Source organism: Chiloscyllium punctatum, chromosome 33 (assembly GCF_047496795.1).
Source record: "Chiloscyllium punctatum isolate Juve2018m chromosome 33, sChiPun1.3, whole genome shotgun sequence".
NCBI classification, from domain to species: Eukaryota; Metazoa; Chordata; class Chondrichthyes; order Orectolobiformes; family Hemiscylliidae; genus Chiloscyllium; species Chiloscyllium punctatum.
The window spans coordinates 30,113,325-30,132,152 of NC_092771.1; the positions used below are offsets into that span (position 1 = coordinate 30,113,325).

At 46.8% G+C, this 18,828-nt stretch overlaps 1 protein-coding gene across 1 annotated transcript in view; it reads right to left on the reverse strand.

Moving 5' to 3' along the window:
- The window catches only part of idh3a (isocitrate dehydrogenase (NAD(+)) 3 catalytic subunit alpha), a 36,517-nt gene extending 22,594 nt beyond the window's left edge, over positions 1–13,923 (reverse strand). Inside the window, exons 1-5 of the mRNA XM_072553284.1 lie at positions 13,830–13,923; positions 13,416–13,475; positions 9,666–9,749; positions 6,587–6,701; positions 2,698–2,885 (exon numbers count right to left, since the gene is read on the reverse strand). Coding sequence (XP_072409385.1) covers positions 2,698–2,885; positions 6,587–6,701; positions 9,666–9,749; positions 13,416–13,475; positions 13,830–13,868 — 486 coding nt within the window. The 5' untranslated portion in view covers positions 13,869–13,923. The remainder of the gene's footprint in view (positions 1–2,697; positions 2,886–6,586; positions 6,702–9,665; positions 9,750–13,415; positions 13,476–13,829) is intronic.
- Between the last annotated feature and the right edge of the window lie 4,905 nt (positions 13,924–18,828).

The following is an 18,828-nucleotide window of genomic DNA, read 5'->3' on the forward strand; positions in this document are numbered from 1 at the left end:
CGGGGACCTGGGTTTGATTCTAGCCTCAGGCACGGTGAGGAGTTTGCACATTCTCCTGTGTCTGCGTGGGTTTCCTCCGGGTGCTCAGATTTCCTTCCACAATCCAAAGGATGTGCAGGTTAGGTGAAATGGCCATGCTAAATTACCCATAGTGTTCAGGGATGTGTAGACTAGGTGCATTAGTCAGGAGAAATGTAGAGTAATAAGATAGGGGAATGGGTCTGGATGGGATACTCTGAGGGTCGGTGTCGACACGTTGGGTCAAATGATCCATTTCCACACTAAGGATTCGATGATTAAGTACAATGTGGATAAATGAGAAGTTAACCACTTTGGCAACAAAACATGAAGGCAGATGAATGGAGAGTGAAACAGCACTTGGATGTTTTTTGTACACTAGTTACTGAAAGTAACATGTAGGTACAGCAAGTAGTGGAGTCAAATGGTGCATTGGTCTTCAAAGAAGCAGGGATACGTTACAGCACAGAAGCAGGGATACATTCTTGTTACTGTACAGGGGTCTTGGTTAGACCACATCTGGAATAGTGTGCGTAGTTTTGATCTGCTTACCTAAGGAAGAATGTTCTGGCTATGGAGGGAGTGCAAGGAAGGTGTATAGACTCAATCCTGGGATGGCAGGACTGACTTATGAAGTTCAGTTATGACCATATTCACTGGAGTTTATGGAACGAGGGGGAAGCTCACAAAAAGCTATAACATTCTAATGGTACTAGACAAGGTAAACAGAGGAGGGATGTTCCTGACCTACAAGAGAAAACATCCTCTTCATCTTAACCCTGTCAAGGTCATTCAACATTTTATACATTTCAACAAGGACATCTCTCACCTTTTAAACACCTGTGGAAACAAGCTACGCTGTCCAATCTACCTCAAACTACTCACCCATTTCAGGCAATCTTGTAAACCCCCTATGAACCACATCCAATAAAAACGGAGATAAAGTGAACAGCAGAGAGTTGAAAGGAGCTATCCACCATGTAATGCTCTGTCAAGTCAGAACACAGTGAAAAGGCAACACACTGGCTGGAAGTCACATCTGACATGTAGCAAGTCAGTCTAATTATCGAGGCCAGTTATTAAATTGTCACAGTCTCACTGTTACAATTCAGGGCAACTTCCTCAGGTTATTCCATCTCATGTGTTCCATTGAAAATCTTTCTATCAAAAGCTACAGTTGAACAGTTCATGATGACTACACAGTATTTCATTTTGTTTAAAATTCCTCTGGTAACGAATGCGTCAATTTAGCCTTTGGCAGGTCCGGGAAAAAAATTCAGGCCTGGGCTGAAAACTGGCAGATGGGGTCAGATGTCAAACTAAAACCACCTCAGGCAAGGGAGAGCTGGGTCACCACTGCAGAGTTCACCACTACCAAGGGGAAGATGTCAGTTTTCATTAGCTTGTGATTGGTCATTTCAACATCACAATAAAAGCTCAGCATTCAGAGGAGTAGCTCACCTCCTGACATTTCCAGGCCCCTCTGCCTTCCAGAACAATCTGGTTAGGCAGGTGATACATTACTTGCCAGGAGACATCAGCCAGCACCTTTGAGAAGCTTTTACCATATTCAGGATGGGTTGGTTAACTGATGACAACATCCACGGAGTACACTACAATTCACCAAAGTTACTGACTCTTCTCTCGTCCTCCTGTAATGTAGCCACAAGCAGCAATGGCATAGAAATATCATCAGCTCCAAATTCTACTGTTCTGACTTGGGCACATATCAATGGCATTCCTTCACCATTGCTGGATTAACATCACATAATGCACACCATAACACCACTTTCAGTCAGAAGGCAGAAACAGGTCCTTCAGCTCATCACATCTATGCCAACAAATAAACATCAAACCACATTAATTCCATTTAGCTGCATTTGGTCCATGGCCTACAATGCCTTGGCTTTTTAAGTGCTCACCCAGATGCTTAAATATTGAAAGAGTACCTGCCTCTGTCACCCTCTCAGGCAGTACATTGCATATTTCTACAACCCTTTGGGCAAAGATTATAACCCTTCAAATCTTTTCTAAACCACTTAGTCTTAACCTTAAATTTGTGCCGTCTGGTCTTAGATTGTGTCACTGCATTCTTCTTCATATTTCTCTAACTGTAACAACATCCACACCATTATAGAGAGTCGTAAAACCTCTGATATCTGCCATGGCAAAGAGATTCTCTACCCTGCCTATGCCTCTCAATCAGATCCCTCCCCACTCAGCATCCTCTGCTCCAGGGAAAACAAACCCTGTCTATACAATCTCTCCTCATAACGGAGAATTTCCATCTGAGGCAACATCCTGATGAACCTCCTCTACACCCTCTCCAGCACAATCAGGACCTTCTGATAATATGGTAACCAGAATAGCATACATTATGCCCTCTGTGGCCTTACCAATGTTTTTTGCAAAGTTGCATCAAGACTTCCTTGCTCCTATATTCTATGCCATGGCTAATGAAAGCAAACATCCTATACACCTTCTTCACCAGCCTGTCTGCCTGTGCTGACATCTTCAGGGACATTGGAATCAGCATCAGCAAAGACTGCAGTGGTTTAAGTGGTTCACATTCTAAAAACAACACGAGAAGAACAATGACTATGGCCTTGTCAGCTTTGTTCACATTCCAAAATCAAATTTAAAATATGACAATATAATTTACTACAAACAGAAACTCACCACATGCTCTATGCCACTGTATTCTCCTTCTGTATTTTCTCTAATTGTAACAAGGTCTACACCACTATAGGGAGTCTTAAAACCTTCGATCGATACACAGGGGCGCACATTTGCGTAAAGGTCAAAGGTCTTGCGAAGTAGCAAATTCATCGAAGGATGCCCTGCTGCAATAGGAGTCTTCAAAGGCCCTGAAAGATTACAAAATTTGTTAGAGTCATCTCTGCAGTGAGCACTATTAAGGGAAAACTGCAGACTAGCCCTATAACTCAAATGTTAAAACAGATAAACCCAATTGTTTATTGTTTTATCTGCCTTTTGGTGGAAACCCAACACTGTTTGAGGAAACCTGGGGCAGACTGACTAAGGAAATACAACAAGTGCTCAGAAACAAAACCTAAAAGTACTAGAGAGAGTCAGCAACTGTGGACAGAAAAAAAAGTTAATGTTTCAAGATAAGTGACCGTCCTTAAGGACAAGTGTTCAGAATGTCACAGTGGAGGTGCTGCTCAGTGACAAGCAGCTACTTTAAGACTGTACATGGCAGCATTACCGTACTTCACTGTATTGGAGCAAACCAAGTTAAATAAAAGGATAACTCATTGAATCAGAGAAAAATGCCAGTCATTTCCAACAGACATTTAATGACAAAGCACTCGGTACTATAATATTCTCAACTAAGTGACTCAACCTGCATCAATAAGTTGAAACCAAAATAAACAGAATAACTTGCTGCATATGATTTGGTTCTCCCACTAGAAGAGAACCTTTTCTCTTTGGAGCTGAACACCAGATTTTTCTGAATTGAAACCTTGAACCTTCAGTCCTGAAGTCAAAACTAAAACTAATTGCTGTAACATGTTTATTTGTCATCAATGCAATAGTATAAACACTTTTTCACTAACACCACAGGTGGTCTAGCCACTCCACTGCAGTCCCACTCTTAATTGGAACTGATGCACTTAGACCAGGCCTGCTTGGGGAAAACATTTTATAAACCTTTACAAAGCTGACCCATATCAACCTGCTTCTACTTTGAGATTAAAATCCAAAAAGTATAAATCACATACCTTGCAAAATAGACTAAAATGTACAGATTATTCAGACATTTAAATGGCTAGAATGGTCACTTATCTTGAAACATTAACTCTTTTTTTCTGTCCACAGTTGCAGTCAAATCTGCTGACTTTCTCTAGTAATTTTAGTTTTTGTTTCTGAGCACTTGTTGTATTTCCTTAGAACTTGATTAGAATTAGAACTAATCAACAGGTGACATCTACTTCTCTCGGGTTTTACAGGGATGTGAAGTGCCAAAGATAAAAAGGTTTTAATGACAAGAAATCATGACAATGTGATGTGTAGTGAAATGCAAATACTTCACAGACAGACACAGTAAATAGGTGTAATTGTTAGACTCTGAATCTCAACCCCTCCACTGACTCCAAAACTTGCTAGGTGTCTAATTTTTAGAAGCAGAAACTTCCTCCGATAACATGTTGAGAAGACATGGTCTTCAGTCCAGATGGTGAACTTGGTTCCTGGCCACTGATTTCATCCCGGAGGCTGAATCAGACCATTCTAAGCCAAAGATGACATTCCAATTACAAATCTGCATCACAGAGATTGCCTATTTCCATCCCTACAACACTGCCCATCTTAACACAGAGTGAAGGAGGCATGCAGCACAGAAACAGACCCTTCAGTCCAATCAGTCCATGCCAACTCTATCCCCAAACTAGTCCCACTTGCCTGTGCTTGGCCTATAACCCTCCAAACATTTCTTAATTACATATTTATCTAAATGTCTTTAAATGTCATAACTGTACCCTCATCCACCACTTACACTGGATGTTCAATCCACCATGAACCATTATGTAAAAATAAAATTGCCCCTCATGTCTTTTTTAAAAATCTTTCTCATCTCAGCTTAAAAATGTGTCCTCTGGTCTTGAAATCCCCCACTCCAGGGAAAGATAACTACCATTCACTTTATCTATATCCCTCATTTTAAAAACCTCTACAAGATCACCGCTCAATCTGCTACATTCCAGTGAAAAAAGTCCCAGCCTATCCTTACAACTCAAAACTTCCATTCCCAGCAACATCCTGGTAGATCTCTTCTGAACCTCTCCAGCTCAATAATATCCTTCCTATAACAGGGTAACCAGATCTGGACATAGTACTCGAGAAGAGGCCCCACCAGCATGCAGTACAATCTCAATATAACATCCTAACTCCTATACTCAAAGGAGTGAGAATGAAGGCAAGTGTGCAAAACCCCTTGACCTGGTGATGCGAAATTCAAAGAATTATGTACTTGAACCACTAGGTATCTGTTCTACAACACTACCCAAGGCCCTACTTTTAACTGTATCATTCCTGACCTTGTTTGTTTTTACCAAACTACAATACCCTGCATTCATCTAAATTAAACTCCATCTGCCACTCTTCAGCCCATTGACCCAATTGATAAAGATCTCTTTGTAATCTTAGATAACCTTCATGACTGGTGTCATCCGCAAACTTACCAGGCATGTCTTCTATATTTTCATCGAAATCATTTATAAATGACAAATAAAAGTGGATCCAGGAACAATCCCAGCAATATCACAGGCCTCCCGTCCAAAACAGCCCTCCACTATCATGGTTTCCTGTTGTTAAACCAATTTTGTATCCAACTGGCAAACTCACCCTGAATCCCATGTGATCTAAATTTACTAATTAGTCTACCACGCAGAACCTGGCCAAAGGCTTTATTAAAGTCCAAGTAAAAGAATGTCTACTGCTCTGACTTCAATCTTCCTCAAGTTTCTCAGACAATTTCCCCTCGCACAAAACGATACTGACTATCAATCCCTCCCTCTCCAAATACATATAAGTCCTATCTTTGAGGATTACTTCTAACAACTTACCCACAACCGAAGTAAGACTCATATGTCTATAGTTCCCAGGCTTCTCCTTACATCCCTTAAACAAAAGAGAACATTAGGCAAAAGTGAGACTGCAAATGCTGGAGATTAATGTTGTGTGGGGGGTGCTGGAAAAGCACAGGCCAGGCAGCATCCGAGGTGGAGGAAAGTCAACGTTTCGGGCAAAAGCCCTTCATCAGGAAGACAACATTAGCCAACCTCCAGTTATTCAGCACCTCACGCGTAGTTACAAATTATACAAATATATTTGCAAGGGGCCCACAATTTCCTTCCTAACTTCGCACAAAGTCCCAGGAGACACGAGACCAGGTCCCAGAGATTATTTTGCCTTTATATTTTCTAAGGCCACCAGCACTTTCTCTTCCATAATGCGAACTGTTTAAGACATCAATGCTTATTTCCGAGTTCTCTAGCCTCCATTTCTTTCTCCACAGTAAAAAAACTGACAAAATATTCGTTTACTCTCTCTCCCAGCTTCTGACATTCAACACAAAGATAACTTCTGATGTTTAAGGGGCCCTAGTCTCTTTCCAGTTGGTCTCTTGTTCCTAACGTATTTGCTGCAGCCCTTCTGCTCTTGGAACCTTCATCTCTGTTTTTGTGACCCCTGACCACGCCTGGCTGATCTCCCACAATCTATCCTTTGTAAACTAGAGGTCATCCAAAACTTAGCCCACACTGTTAATGACACCAAGACCTAATCACCCATCTCCTCAATGCTCATTGACTCTGCAACAGCTGCAACATAGAGAATAATAAGGAAGGAGGAGGTGGCCATTTAGCACATGGAAGCTGCTGGCAGTTGCTTGATGGTAACATTGACACAGACGTTAGGGTGCCATCACCTTCACCAAACACAAAGAAAGCAGGACATTCGCCCCGCACCCCACCCCATGTCAGCCATAACCCACAGTATGGTTACCCAACACAGACAAACTCTGAGTATGGTTTAGCACCAGCACCTTTTAATCCAATTTTGTTGGCATTCATGGATTCTGTGGCCTCTGGTGGAATGATCCATTGTCCACTTGATGTTTGGATGGCTGTAACCGTCCTCTCCTCCCAACGAATGGGAACCTTCAAACAACAACAACAAGGAAATGCTGAGTGCTTTCATTCTGTTATCATAGCTGCAGCATTTTAAATTGCTCCTTATTGGCTCAAGTGCACTCAGCGGTGAATGAGGTAACTAACCACTAGCTTAACGCTTCAAGGGGCATTAGAATACCAAATATCACAAGGCTGGTTTTAGCATAAATGACATCTCCCACTGTTTTAAAAAGGCAACAATGGAAACCCCATAAAAGTCTTTCAAATGGTCACAGGGCTATTAATCCCACTTTATGAATGGAATTCCTACTAGATAACAAACTAATTTATCAACTTATAGAAAGTCCAAGTTGAGCAGCTATGGTCACTCCATGAACTGAGGGACAGAAACCTGCTCAGTTCCAAATTATAAACTGCACATTATGGAGGTTAGATGGGACTGTAGGTTAATTTACCTCAAGTATGCATCTCTTTCTGTTACAAGGCACTGCCAGAATCAACATTGCAACCACATTGCATGAAACATGAAAGTACATGAAACAATCCTAAATTTAAGACTCTGGCTGGGTAGACTGAGTGGGGAAAGAGACAAAATGCACTTGCACTGTGGGAGGTCCTTTTCCTGAAGTAACAAAGACAAATGGAAAGAACAAGAAATTGGGATTAGAATAGAAGATACTAGGAAGGTTTGGCAGGTATGACTGGCATGTTTGATGTTGCAGCATGCACCTTAATCATGGTTCTTTTTATACACAAGCTTGACAGGTCTACATGCTCAGAGATCAGGGTTTCAGTGAATTCGTTGGTTAAGAACATAACTAGGATTAGAATTAGGAGTAGGCCCCATGACCCTGCTTCATCATTTAGTACGATCATACTGATCTCATCTCAGCCTCAACTCCAGCTTCCTGCCTGCTCTCCTTTTAAAAAAAAATTAAAAATCAATAGATTCTAGCTGCTGGAACTAAAGTAAAGGGTATCAAGTTGGCTGAAGACTGCCTGAGATTCTGGGGATGTCATGAAAAGATTAGATTAGATTAGATTAGATTACTTACAGTGTGGAAACAGGCCCTTCGGCCCAATAAATACACACCGCCCCGCCGAAGCGTAACCCACCCGTACCCCTACATCCACATTTACCCCTTACCTAACACTATGGGCAATTTAGCATGGCCAATTCACCTGGCCTGCACATCTTTGGACTGTGGGAGGAAACCGGAGCACCCGGAGGAAACCCACGCAGACACGGGGAGAACATGCAAACTCCACACAGTCAGTCGCCTGAGGCGGGAATTGAACCCGGGTCTCAGGCGCTGTGAGGCAGCAGTGCTAACCACTGTGCCACCGTGCCGCCCGGTAAAAGGCCCCAATAGACCATCCATTTGGCAATTCTTAGAAACACTATGAATGAAAGACTTTGTTTATCCCAATTTGATTGTTGCAAGCTCCTATAGATAGCAATGAAACAAATGGTCAGATATACTGCTTTAAGTGGGGAAAAATACATTGGCCAGGCTACATAGAGATCTCCCTAATGTACAAACAGTGCTGAGAATTTTTTTTCTTACGCATTCCCCCCCAAGCAGCATTTTAATATCTTATTTAAAGTCAAAACTTTCAACAATTCAGCTTTCAATCAATACTGCTTTGGGGTCTCAACTTGGATTACTTACTCGAATCTCTGGAGCAGACCATGAAATATACACAATCCTCTAATTCAAAATCAGAGTACAATTGACTACTTTGACCCCTCGGCATCATGATAGCCCACAAGCTACGAACACATTTGAACAGCAGCTGATGAACCTAAAAGGACCTTAAACAACCAGCAAAACGAATGTCATTTACAAAATACCATGCAAGGACTGTAACAAACACTACATCAACTTTATCAACAAACAGATTGTTGCGTGTTGTACGATTTTTAACTTTGTACACCCCAGTCCAACACTGGCACCTCCAAATCTTAAACACAGATTTGGATCCCATCTATCACCCTCTGGAGAAAAAGAACAGGAAAATGAAATCACCAACCTAAAGAAACCTAAACACAAATAGAAAGCAGGCCATAACATCAGTGCTTCACCAGAGGCTCACTGATGTTACCTAGTATAGGGACGAAATATCTGAAAACGAACCTTCCAGCTCAGCAAGCAAACTTACCTCCAGAACCTCAACCTGAGCTACAAGTCTTCTCAAAACTTGCAAACATTACATTAGACAGACAGGCAGAAAACTAACCACCAAAAGACACGACCCACTATCACTAGTATCTTGACATACAGATGAAGGAGGACAATGCGTCCCAGGCTAGGACAGGCTAAATAGCAACATGCAGAGGCCTGCCATTCAAACCGCAACTCCATCAATAAACACATCAATTTGGACCCCATTTACCAACCTCTGAGAAAAGGAGCCAGAAATGATATCACCCACCTTAACAGACCATGACACAAACAGCAAGCGGACATAACACCAGTGCTTCACCGGTTGCTCATTGACAATGTTACCTAGCATGGTGATGAAACATCTGAAAACACACCTTCCAGCTCAGCGAGCAAACTTACAACCTGAAACTCAACCCGAGTGTCAAATCTTAAAAAAAAAAGACCTCAAATGGTAATTAATCATTTGTGCAATTTATTGAACAAGCAATGTACCTAAAATGACTCTCAGTATGGACAATCAAGTGGAAAGAAATTGGGATTTGAAAACCAGAACATAGAGAATAATAAGGAAGGAGGTGGCGGCCATTTAGCACATGGAAGCTGCTGTGCTGTTAAATGAGATTATGGATGATTTAATAATCCTCAATCCCAATTTCCTATCATTTCCCTATAACTCTTGATTCCTTTCTTGGTTAAAATTGCTTAACTCAGTCTTGAATGTATGCCAATTTATATCCTTAAAACTAAAAGCATCTCAAAAGATTTAAATTCAAAATCTGCAATGTACATTCACCCTGTTCGCAAGAAGTTAAAATGCATTTACTTCTGCAGCGTCAAAAATCTTCATTACAGCGTCAGATATCTCTGGACCAATGCCATCACCTGGGATCAACGTCACTGTCCGTGTCTGAATAGGAAAAGCAATTTACAGATTAGCAGAGTGTCTGGGGAGCACTGAATCTTATTGAAAAGTACAATTTTAAATCTGAAGTTACATTTATACTTGATTCTGTCATATTATAGAGTCAGAACATTACAGCCAGGTCATGGGTCTTTTAGCCCATTGTGTCTAGCCTGCTTTTTCAATTACCATCTAAAGATCCTGCTTTGAATAAGAATGTTTCAAATTGCATGGAACGTATATACACAAGTACTATCCATAACAATTGCTTTTGCACCACAAGCTGCAAGCAGACTTGGCATGAATAAATTGGCACTGTAGCTGAGTGCTCCAGTCCCATTTATAGAAACATAAAAGGACATTTCAGATATCCAGCTACAGTATCCACAGCAGTCGTACTTTTTGTTGAACATTCTGAACTACGAGGTTTGTTCACAATCTCTTCACTGTATAAAGAGTGTTTCAAAGCCTATCCACATCCCTTTACTTCATAATAAAATGAAGAACTGTGGATGCTGTAAATCTGAAACAAAAACCAAAATTGCTCGGAAAATTCAGGTCTAGCAGCATCTGTGGGAAGAAAGCAGAGTTAATGTTTTGAGTTGTGACAGATGCTGCCAGACCTGAGTTTCACCAGCAATTTCTGTATTTGTTTCAGATCCCTTTACTTCATAACTGTTGAAAATAAGACATTACTGAATGGCAACACCTTACATTGTTCCTAACAAATACTTTAATAACCATCTGTACAGGCTAACAAATTGCTTTGAGAATTCTCATGGATATCTCATCCAACATTTCCAGGTTTTATCTTTTTGATTACATTTACAATGACTGTAAGCAAGGATTTAAAACCCAGCATTATCTGACCAGATCAGCTATTACCAAACATAATTTGTTCTTGAAAAGTCACCTCTAGAGCAGAAAGACCATATTATCTAAAAGCATAGGAGTGACGCAGATTCCTAAATTAATGGCACAAACAAGGTGTACCCACAGTTGCCTTTATTTACAATGCTAGCAACATGGTAGTTTCACATGCAGCCACATCACATCACACAACAGCTGCTAACTTCACAGCAGAATCGGAAATGATTTAGACAGTAGCTGAAGCAGTATAAGAGGATTAGAAATGACTGTGCAGCAAAACAACCATCCAAACAGGGAGCATAGCGAAAGTGAGGACTGCAAATGCTGGACATTAGAGTGGAGTGTGGGGTGGTGGAAAAGCACAGCAGGTCAGGCAGCATCCGAGGAGCAGAAGGATCGATGTTTCGGGCAAAAGCCTTTCATCAGGCTTTTGCCCGAAACATTGATTCTCCTGCCACAAACCAAGAGCAGGACCTAATGCCAATGAATATTAGAAATAGGCAACACTACCCTAACAGGTCAAAACCTTCCATATCACATCTTCAGCATGGAGTATACCTCCTTTCAAATGCAAGAATTTATGAACTTTTATAAACCAATATGGTTTCCTATTTGTCCTACACAATTCACATACTTGCTAAATAAATACAGGTTGATTTTGGTTCCTAACCCAAAACAGTCCCAAAAGTGAGGGGATGGGGGGGGGGTGAGGGGATGGGAAGGGGGGGGGGGGGGGGGGGGGAGGAATGAGAGCTGGAGGAACGAGAGCTGGAGGAATGAGAGCGGGGGGGGGGGGGGGGGGAAGGTGACGGTAGGGGTGGGGAGGAATGAGGGAATGAGAGCGGGAAGGTGGGGGGGGGGAAATGAGTGTGGGAGGGGGAAGGGTGGAGAGTGGAGAGTGCGGGGGGGAGGGGGGAGGGTGGAGAGTGGGGGGGAGGGTGGAGAGTGGGGGGGAGGGTGGAGAGTGGGGGGGGGGGGGGGAGGGGGGAGGGGGGAGGGTGGAGAGTGGAGAGTGGGGGGAGGGGGGGGAGGGTGGAGAGTGGGGGGGGGGAGGGTGGAGAGTGGGGGGGGGGGGAGGGTGGAGAGTGGGGGGGGGGGGGAGGGTGGAGAGTGGGGGGGGGGGGGGAGGGTGGAGAGTGGGGGGGGGAGGGTGGAGAGTGGGGGGGGGGAGGGTGGAGAGTGGGCGGGAGGGGGGAGGGTGGAGAGTGGGCGGGAGGGGGAGGGTGGAGAGTGGGGGGGAGGGGGAGGGGGGAGAGTGGGGGGGAGGGGGAGGGGGGAGAGTGGGCGGGAGGGGGAGGGGGAGAGTGGGCGGGAGGGGAGGGGGGAGAGTGGGCGGGAGGGGGGAGGGGGGAGAGTGGGCGGGAGGGGGAGGGGGGAGAGTGGGCGGGAGGGGGAGGGGGGAGAGTGGGCGGGAGGGGGAGGGGGGAGAGTGGGCGGGAGGGGGAGGGGGGAGAGTGGGCGGGAGGGGGGAGGGGGGAGAGTGGGCGGGAGGGGGAGGGGGGAGAGTGGGCGGGAGGGGGAGGGGGGAGAGTGGGCGGGAGGGGGAGGGGGGAGAGTGGGCGGGAGGGGGAGGGGGGAGAGTGGGCGGGGGGGAGAGTGGGCGGGAGGGGGAGGGGGGGGAGAGTGGGCGGGAGGGGGAGGGGGGGGAGAGTGGGCGGGAGGGGGAGGGGGGGGAGAGTGGGCGGGAGGGGGAGGGGGGGGAGAGTGGGCGGGAGGGGGAGGGGGGGGAGAGTGGGCGGGAGGGGGAGGGGGGGGAGAGTGGGCGGGAGGGGGAGGGGGGGGAGAGTGGGCGGGAGGGGGAGGGGGGGGAGAGTGGGCGGGAGGGGGAGGGGGGAGAGTGGGCGGGAGGGGGAGGGGGGAGAGTGGGCGGGAGGGGGAGGGGGGAGAGTGGGCGGGAGGGGAGGGGGGAGAGTGGGCGGGAGGGGGAGGGGGGAGAGTGGGCGGGAGGGGGAGGGGGGAGAGTGGGCGGGAGGGGGAGGGGGGAGAGTGGGCGGGAGGGGGAGGGGGGAGAGTGGGCGGGAGGGGGGAGAGTGGGCGGGAGGGGGGAGAGTGGGCGGGAGGGGGGAGAGTGGGCGGGAGGGGGGAGAGTGGGCGGGAGGGGGGAGAGTGGGCGGGAGGGGGGAGAGTGGGCGGGAGGGGGGAGAGTGGGGGGGAGAGTGGGCGGGGGGGGAGAGTGGGCGGGGGGGGGAGAGTGGGCGGGGGGGGGAGAGTGGGCGGGGGGGGGAGAGTGGGCGGGGGGGGGGGAGAGTGGCGGGGGGGGGGAGAGTGGGCGGGGGGGGGGAGAGTGGGCGGGGGGGGGGAGAGTGGGCGGGGGGGGGGGAGAGTGGGCGGGGGGGGAGAGTGGGCGGGGGGGGAGAGTGGGCGGGGGGGGGGAGAGTGGGCGGGGGGGGGGAGAGTGGGCGGGGGGGGGGAGAGTGGGCGGGGGGGGGGAGAGTGGGCGGGGGGGGGGAGAGTGGGCGGGGGGGGGGAGAGTGGGCGGGGGGGGGGGAGAGTGGGCGGGGGGGGGGAGAGTGGGCGGGGGGGGGGAGAGTGGGCGGGGGGGGGGGAGAGTGGGCGGGGGGGGGAGAGTGGGCGGGGGGAAGAGTGGGCGGGGGGGGAAGAGTGGGCGGGGGGGGGGAGAGTGGGCGGGGGGGGGGAGAGTGGGCGGGAGGGAAAGAGTGGGAGAGTGGGAGAGTGGGCGGGGGGGAGAGTGGGAGAGTGGGCGGGGGGGCAAGCAGGAGGGGTGAGGGCAGGGTTGGAGGAGGTGGTGGTGGTGTAAGGTGAAGTGGTTACATAGGAACTCCCCAGCCCCTGGGTACTCACCTCCGACAGGCTCCTGGAGACGGGGTTCCGGCTCCTTCCGGCTCCGAGCAGCCGCCGAACCTGAGGGATACACAACAGGGGAAGGTCAGCGCGGGCGCGGCGGGAGCGACAGCCAGTCCCCCGTCCCCCTCACCCCCCCCCCCCACCCCCCCCCACCCCCCCCCCCACCCCCCCACCACCCTCCCCACCCTCTCCACCCTCTCCCCCCCTCTCCCCCGTCCCCCGTCCCCCGTCCCTCTCCCCTCTCCCCTCTCTCAGTCACAGGCCGCGGTCTCCCTTCCACCCACACACACCCGGACCGGGCCGGTCCATGTGAATCACCCTCAGGTCCCCGGCCTCACAGCAGATTCCCGCCCGCAGTTCACCGCTACCCCCGGGGTCCCCACAGTTCACCTCTGCACCGGTTGTCCTTACCGCGTTCCGCCATCCTGTCAATGCCGCTGTCGCTGCCATGTTCACGCTGCAGAACCAGCGCTCACAGCCCGCCTCCCGTTACCATAGATCCCACTTCGCCAATCAGAAGCAGCTAACGAAAGAGGTGCCGCCTCCCTGGATGCCCATTGGTTTCGGCGTCTGCCAATCAACGCTGGAAACGGCACCGCGTCCGACTCTAGATTTCTATAGGTTGTAAACTATGCCAATTAACGGGTCCTGCCTCCCCATGGCAGCTATGACCCGCCCCATGAGAGTCGCCTGGACCCAATCCTGTCAATCACTAAGACCCGCCCTCCCGTCAATCACCATGTCCCGGCTCCTGTCAATCACTAAGACCCGCCCTCCCGTCAATCACTATGTCCCGGCTCCTGTTAATCACCAAGACCCGCCCCTTAATTACCATGGCCCTAAACTAAATAGCGGGAGGGGACAAACTCGAAGTTTAAGAAGGAAATTGAACGGAAAATTAGAATAAGGGAAGTCAAGGAAGACAATGTATCAATGAAGCAGAAAACTCAAAAGGGATCATGCCGTAAGGTTGAGTGAAATTGGAGTTGATGGGAAGGTTGAGGGCAGCAACAAATTAAAAATATTATATATGAATGCATGAAGCATTAGAAATAAGATGGATGAGCTTGAGGCTCTTTTCGAAATTTGCAGTTACGCTATTGTGGGGATAACTGAGACATGGCTTGAAGTGGATAGGGCCTAGAAAATGAATATTCAAGGACATATCTGCTATCATAAGGACAGATTGATGGGCAGAGGGGGTGGGGTGGCCCTGTTGGTAAGGGATGATATTCAGTCCCTTGAGCCGGGGGGGACCTAGAAACAGGAGATGTAGAGTCAGTATGGATAGAGCTCAGAAAATCTAAACTATCTACAGGCACACAAACAGTAGTATGGATGCAGGTTGAAAGTTGAATAAGGAGCTGGAATTGGCCTGTTGCAAAGATGTTACTACAGTTCTTATGGGGGATTTCAACATGCAAGGAGACTGGGAGAATCAGGGTGGTATTGGACCTCAGGAAAGAGACTTTGTGGAGTGCCTCCGAGATAGATTCTTAGAACAGCTGGTGCTGGAGCCTACCAGGGAGAAGGCAATTCTGGATCTGGTATTGTGCAACGAACCAGAATTGATCAGGGACCTCGAAGTGAAAGAGCCATGAGAAGGAAGTGACCAAAATACAATAAGCTTCAATCTGCATCTTGAAAGGGAGAGGGTACAATCGGTAGTGATGATATTTCAGTTGAATAAAGGGAACTATGGAGCTATGAGGGAGGGGCTGGCCAAAGTTCAATGGTGCAATACCTTAGCAGGGATGACAGTGGAGCAACAAAGGCAGATATTTCTGGGTATAATGCAAGAGATGCAGGATCAGTTCATTCCAAAAAGGAAGAAAGATCCTATGAGGAGGCAGGGGTGACCATGGCTGACGAGGGATGTTAAGAAGCATATAAAGTCAAATGAGAAAAAGTATAACATAGCAAAGATGAGTGGGAAAACCGAGGACTGGGAAGCTTTTAAAGAATAACAGAGGATTACTAAGAAGGAAATATATAGAGAAAAAATGAGGTACGAAGGTAATCTGGCCAATAATATAAAGGAGGATAGTAAAAGTTTTTTTAGGTATGTGAAAGGGAAAAAAATGGTTAAAACTAAAATTTGGGCACTTGAAGACAGAAACAGGGGAATATATTTCGAGGAACAAAGAAATGGCAGAAGAGTTGAATTGGTACTTCAGATCTGTGTTCACTGGGGAAGACACAATCAATCTCCCAGAGGTAACAGTGGCTGAAGGACCTGAACTTAAGGGAATTTATATTTGCCAGGAATTGGTGTTGGAGAGACTGTTAGGTCTGAAGGTTGATAAGTCCCCGGGGCCTGATGGTCTACATCCCAGAGTACTGAAGGAGGTGGCTCTAGAAATCGTGGATGCGTTGGTGATTATTTTCCAGAGTTCGATAGATTCAGGATCAGTCCCTGCGGATTGGAGGGTGGCTAATGTTGTACCACTTTTAAAGAAAGGAGCGAGAGAGAAAGCAGGAAATTATAGACCAGTTAGTCTGACCTCAGTGGTGGGAAAGATGCTGGAGTCAATTATAAAGGATGGAATTATGACACATCTGGATAGCAATAATAGGATAGGTCAGAGTCAGCATGGATTTATGAAAGGGAAATCATGCTTGACTAATCTTCAGGAGTTTTTTGAGGATGTAACCCTGAAGATGGACAAGGGAGATCTAGTGGATGTAGTGTACCTAGACTTTCAGGAAGCCTTTGATAAAATCCCACATAGGAGGTTAATGAGCAAAATTAGGGCGCATGGTATTGGGGGCAAAGTACTGACTTGGATCGAAAATTGGTTGGCTGACAGAAAAGAAAGAGTAGTGATAAACGGCTCCCTTTCAGAATGGCAGGTGGTGACCAGTGGGGTACCGCAGGGATCAGTGCTGGGACTGCAGCTTTTTTACAATATATATTAATGATATAGAAGATGGTATTAATAGTAACATTAGCAAATTTGCTGATGATACAAAGCTGGGTTGCAGGGTGAAATGTGAGGAGGATGTTAGGAGATTACAGGGTGATCTGGACAGGTTAGATGAGTGGTCAGATGCATGGTTAATACAGTTTAATGTGGATAAATGTATGGTTATCCACTTTGGTGGCAAGAACAGGAAGGCAGATTACTACCTAAATAGAGTCAAGTTAGGTAAAGGGGCAGTACAAAGAGATCTGGGTGTTCTTGTACACCAGTCAATGAAGGTAAGCATGCAGGTACAGCAGGTACAATGAAGGTAAGCATGCAGGTACAGCAGGTAGTGAAGAAGGCTAATAGCATGCTGGCCTTCATAACAAGAGGGATTGAGTATAGAAGCAAAGAAGTTCTTCTGCAGCTTTACAGGGCCCTGGTGAGACCGCATCTGGAATATTGTGTGCAGTTCTGGTCTCCAAATTTGAGGAAAGACATTCTGACTATTGAGGGAGTGCAGCGTAGGTACACGAGGTCAATTCCTGAAATGGCGGGACTATCTTATGTTGAAAGATTGGAGTGACTGGGTTTGTATACCCTTGAGTTTAGAAGACTGAGAGGGGATCTGATTGAGATGTATAAGATTATTAAAGGATTGGACACTCTGGAGGCAGGAAACATGATTCCACTGATGGGTGAGTCCTGAACCAGAGGACACAGCTTAAAAATAAGGGGTAGGCCATTTAGGACAGAGAGGAGGAGAAACTTCTTCACCCAGAGAGTGGTGGGTGTGTGGAATGCTCTGCCCCAGAAGACAGTGGAGGCCCAGTCTCTGGATTCATTTAAAATAGAGTTGGATAGAGCTCTCAAGGATTGTGGAATCAAGGGTTATGGAGATAAGGCAGGAACAGGATACTGATTAAAGATGATCAGCCATGATCATATTGAATGGTGGTGCAGGCTCGAAGGGCAGAATGGCCTACTCCTGCACCTATTGTCTATTGTCTAACATTCAGTCAGGGAATTGCTGATCCATGGCCTAACTCCATACGGCTGCCTTGATCCCTTATCCCTTTGTACCCTAGCTTAATAAAAACAGATTATCTTATATTTAAAGTTAACAATTTAATTAACATCAACCTCTGTTTGAGGAAGAACATTCCAAACTTTTAAATGTAGAAGTGCTTTCTAACATCTTTCCTGAGTGACCCTGACCTAATGCTTAGACAATATTCCATCATTCTAGAATCTTCAACTAGTACTTTATCTTTATCAACCCTTCTTTCCCTGTGAATATTTTGAAAACCTGTCTAATCTCTCCTGATCACATAATCACTGAAAGCCAGGTATCATCCTTGTAAACCTGTATTGAACTCCCTCTAAGGCCAAAACATCCTTCCTAAGGTGTGGTGCCCAAAACTGCTCACAGTATCCTAAGTGGAGTCTATCGACAGTTTTGTATAACTGCAAAATAACATCTGCATCCATATACCCAGTCCTTTAGTTATGAAGGCCAGCATTTCACTAGTAATCTTGACTATTTTCAGCATCTAGTCATGGCATTTTAAATAGTTATGCACCTGAACCCTAAATCTTGTTGGACATCCATTAAATTCTAAAATAAACCTGATCTATCCTTTTTCAGCTCAAAATGGATAATCTCACATTTGCTTGTATTAAAATCCATTCGCCACAGTTTTGTCCTTTTGTCCAGGCTCCAAGAGGAGTCAGTTTGGAAAAAAAGCAGAGGGTGAGGACTCTCAATCAGTGCCTGTACATTTCTTCAGCTGGGGCCAGTATTTCCAGACCCCCTTCCCTCGCATGTCAACACTAGTGCATGTGTCACCGTTAATGATAACCTCATAGGGACCATTCCACTTAGGGGGCGAAGCCAGGTTTAATGGGTAGAGTCTTAACCATAACCTTAATACCCGCTGATGGGACTATGAGACCATTGCCTCTGTTCATCCTGTCCCTCCTGTTTGAGCCTGACTGTTTTCCACATCTCCTTCAGCTGGGCATGCAGTTCAAGCACGTGGTGATGTATTCTATCGTGGACAGGGCCAACATCGGAACTCCCCCCATGATGATGGACTCGGGCAGTTGCATTGCCCTACCAGTCATCAACTCCTAAGGGATAAAACCAGTCAACTAGCTTGTGGTGGACTGGAGTCGCATGAGTATCGCAAGCAGGACTTCAGTCCAGCGTTTGTCAGAGTCCTGCTATGCCTTAGCAAGGGAGGTTTTAAGAGTTCTGTTCATTCGCCCTACTGTGCCAGAACTTTGTGGACGGTAGGGTCTGTGAAATTTCTGTTTAATGCCCATCAGCTGACATAAGATTTTTACAACTCTTCCAGTGAAATGGATTCCCTGGTCAGAGTCAATCTGTGATGGCACTCCCCCACCTCGGAATCACTTCCTCAGCTAAAATCCTTGCCACAGTGTTAGCTGAGCAGTTCTGGGTAGGGTAGGCCTCGATCCACCTGGTGAATTGGTGAATA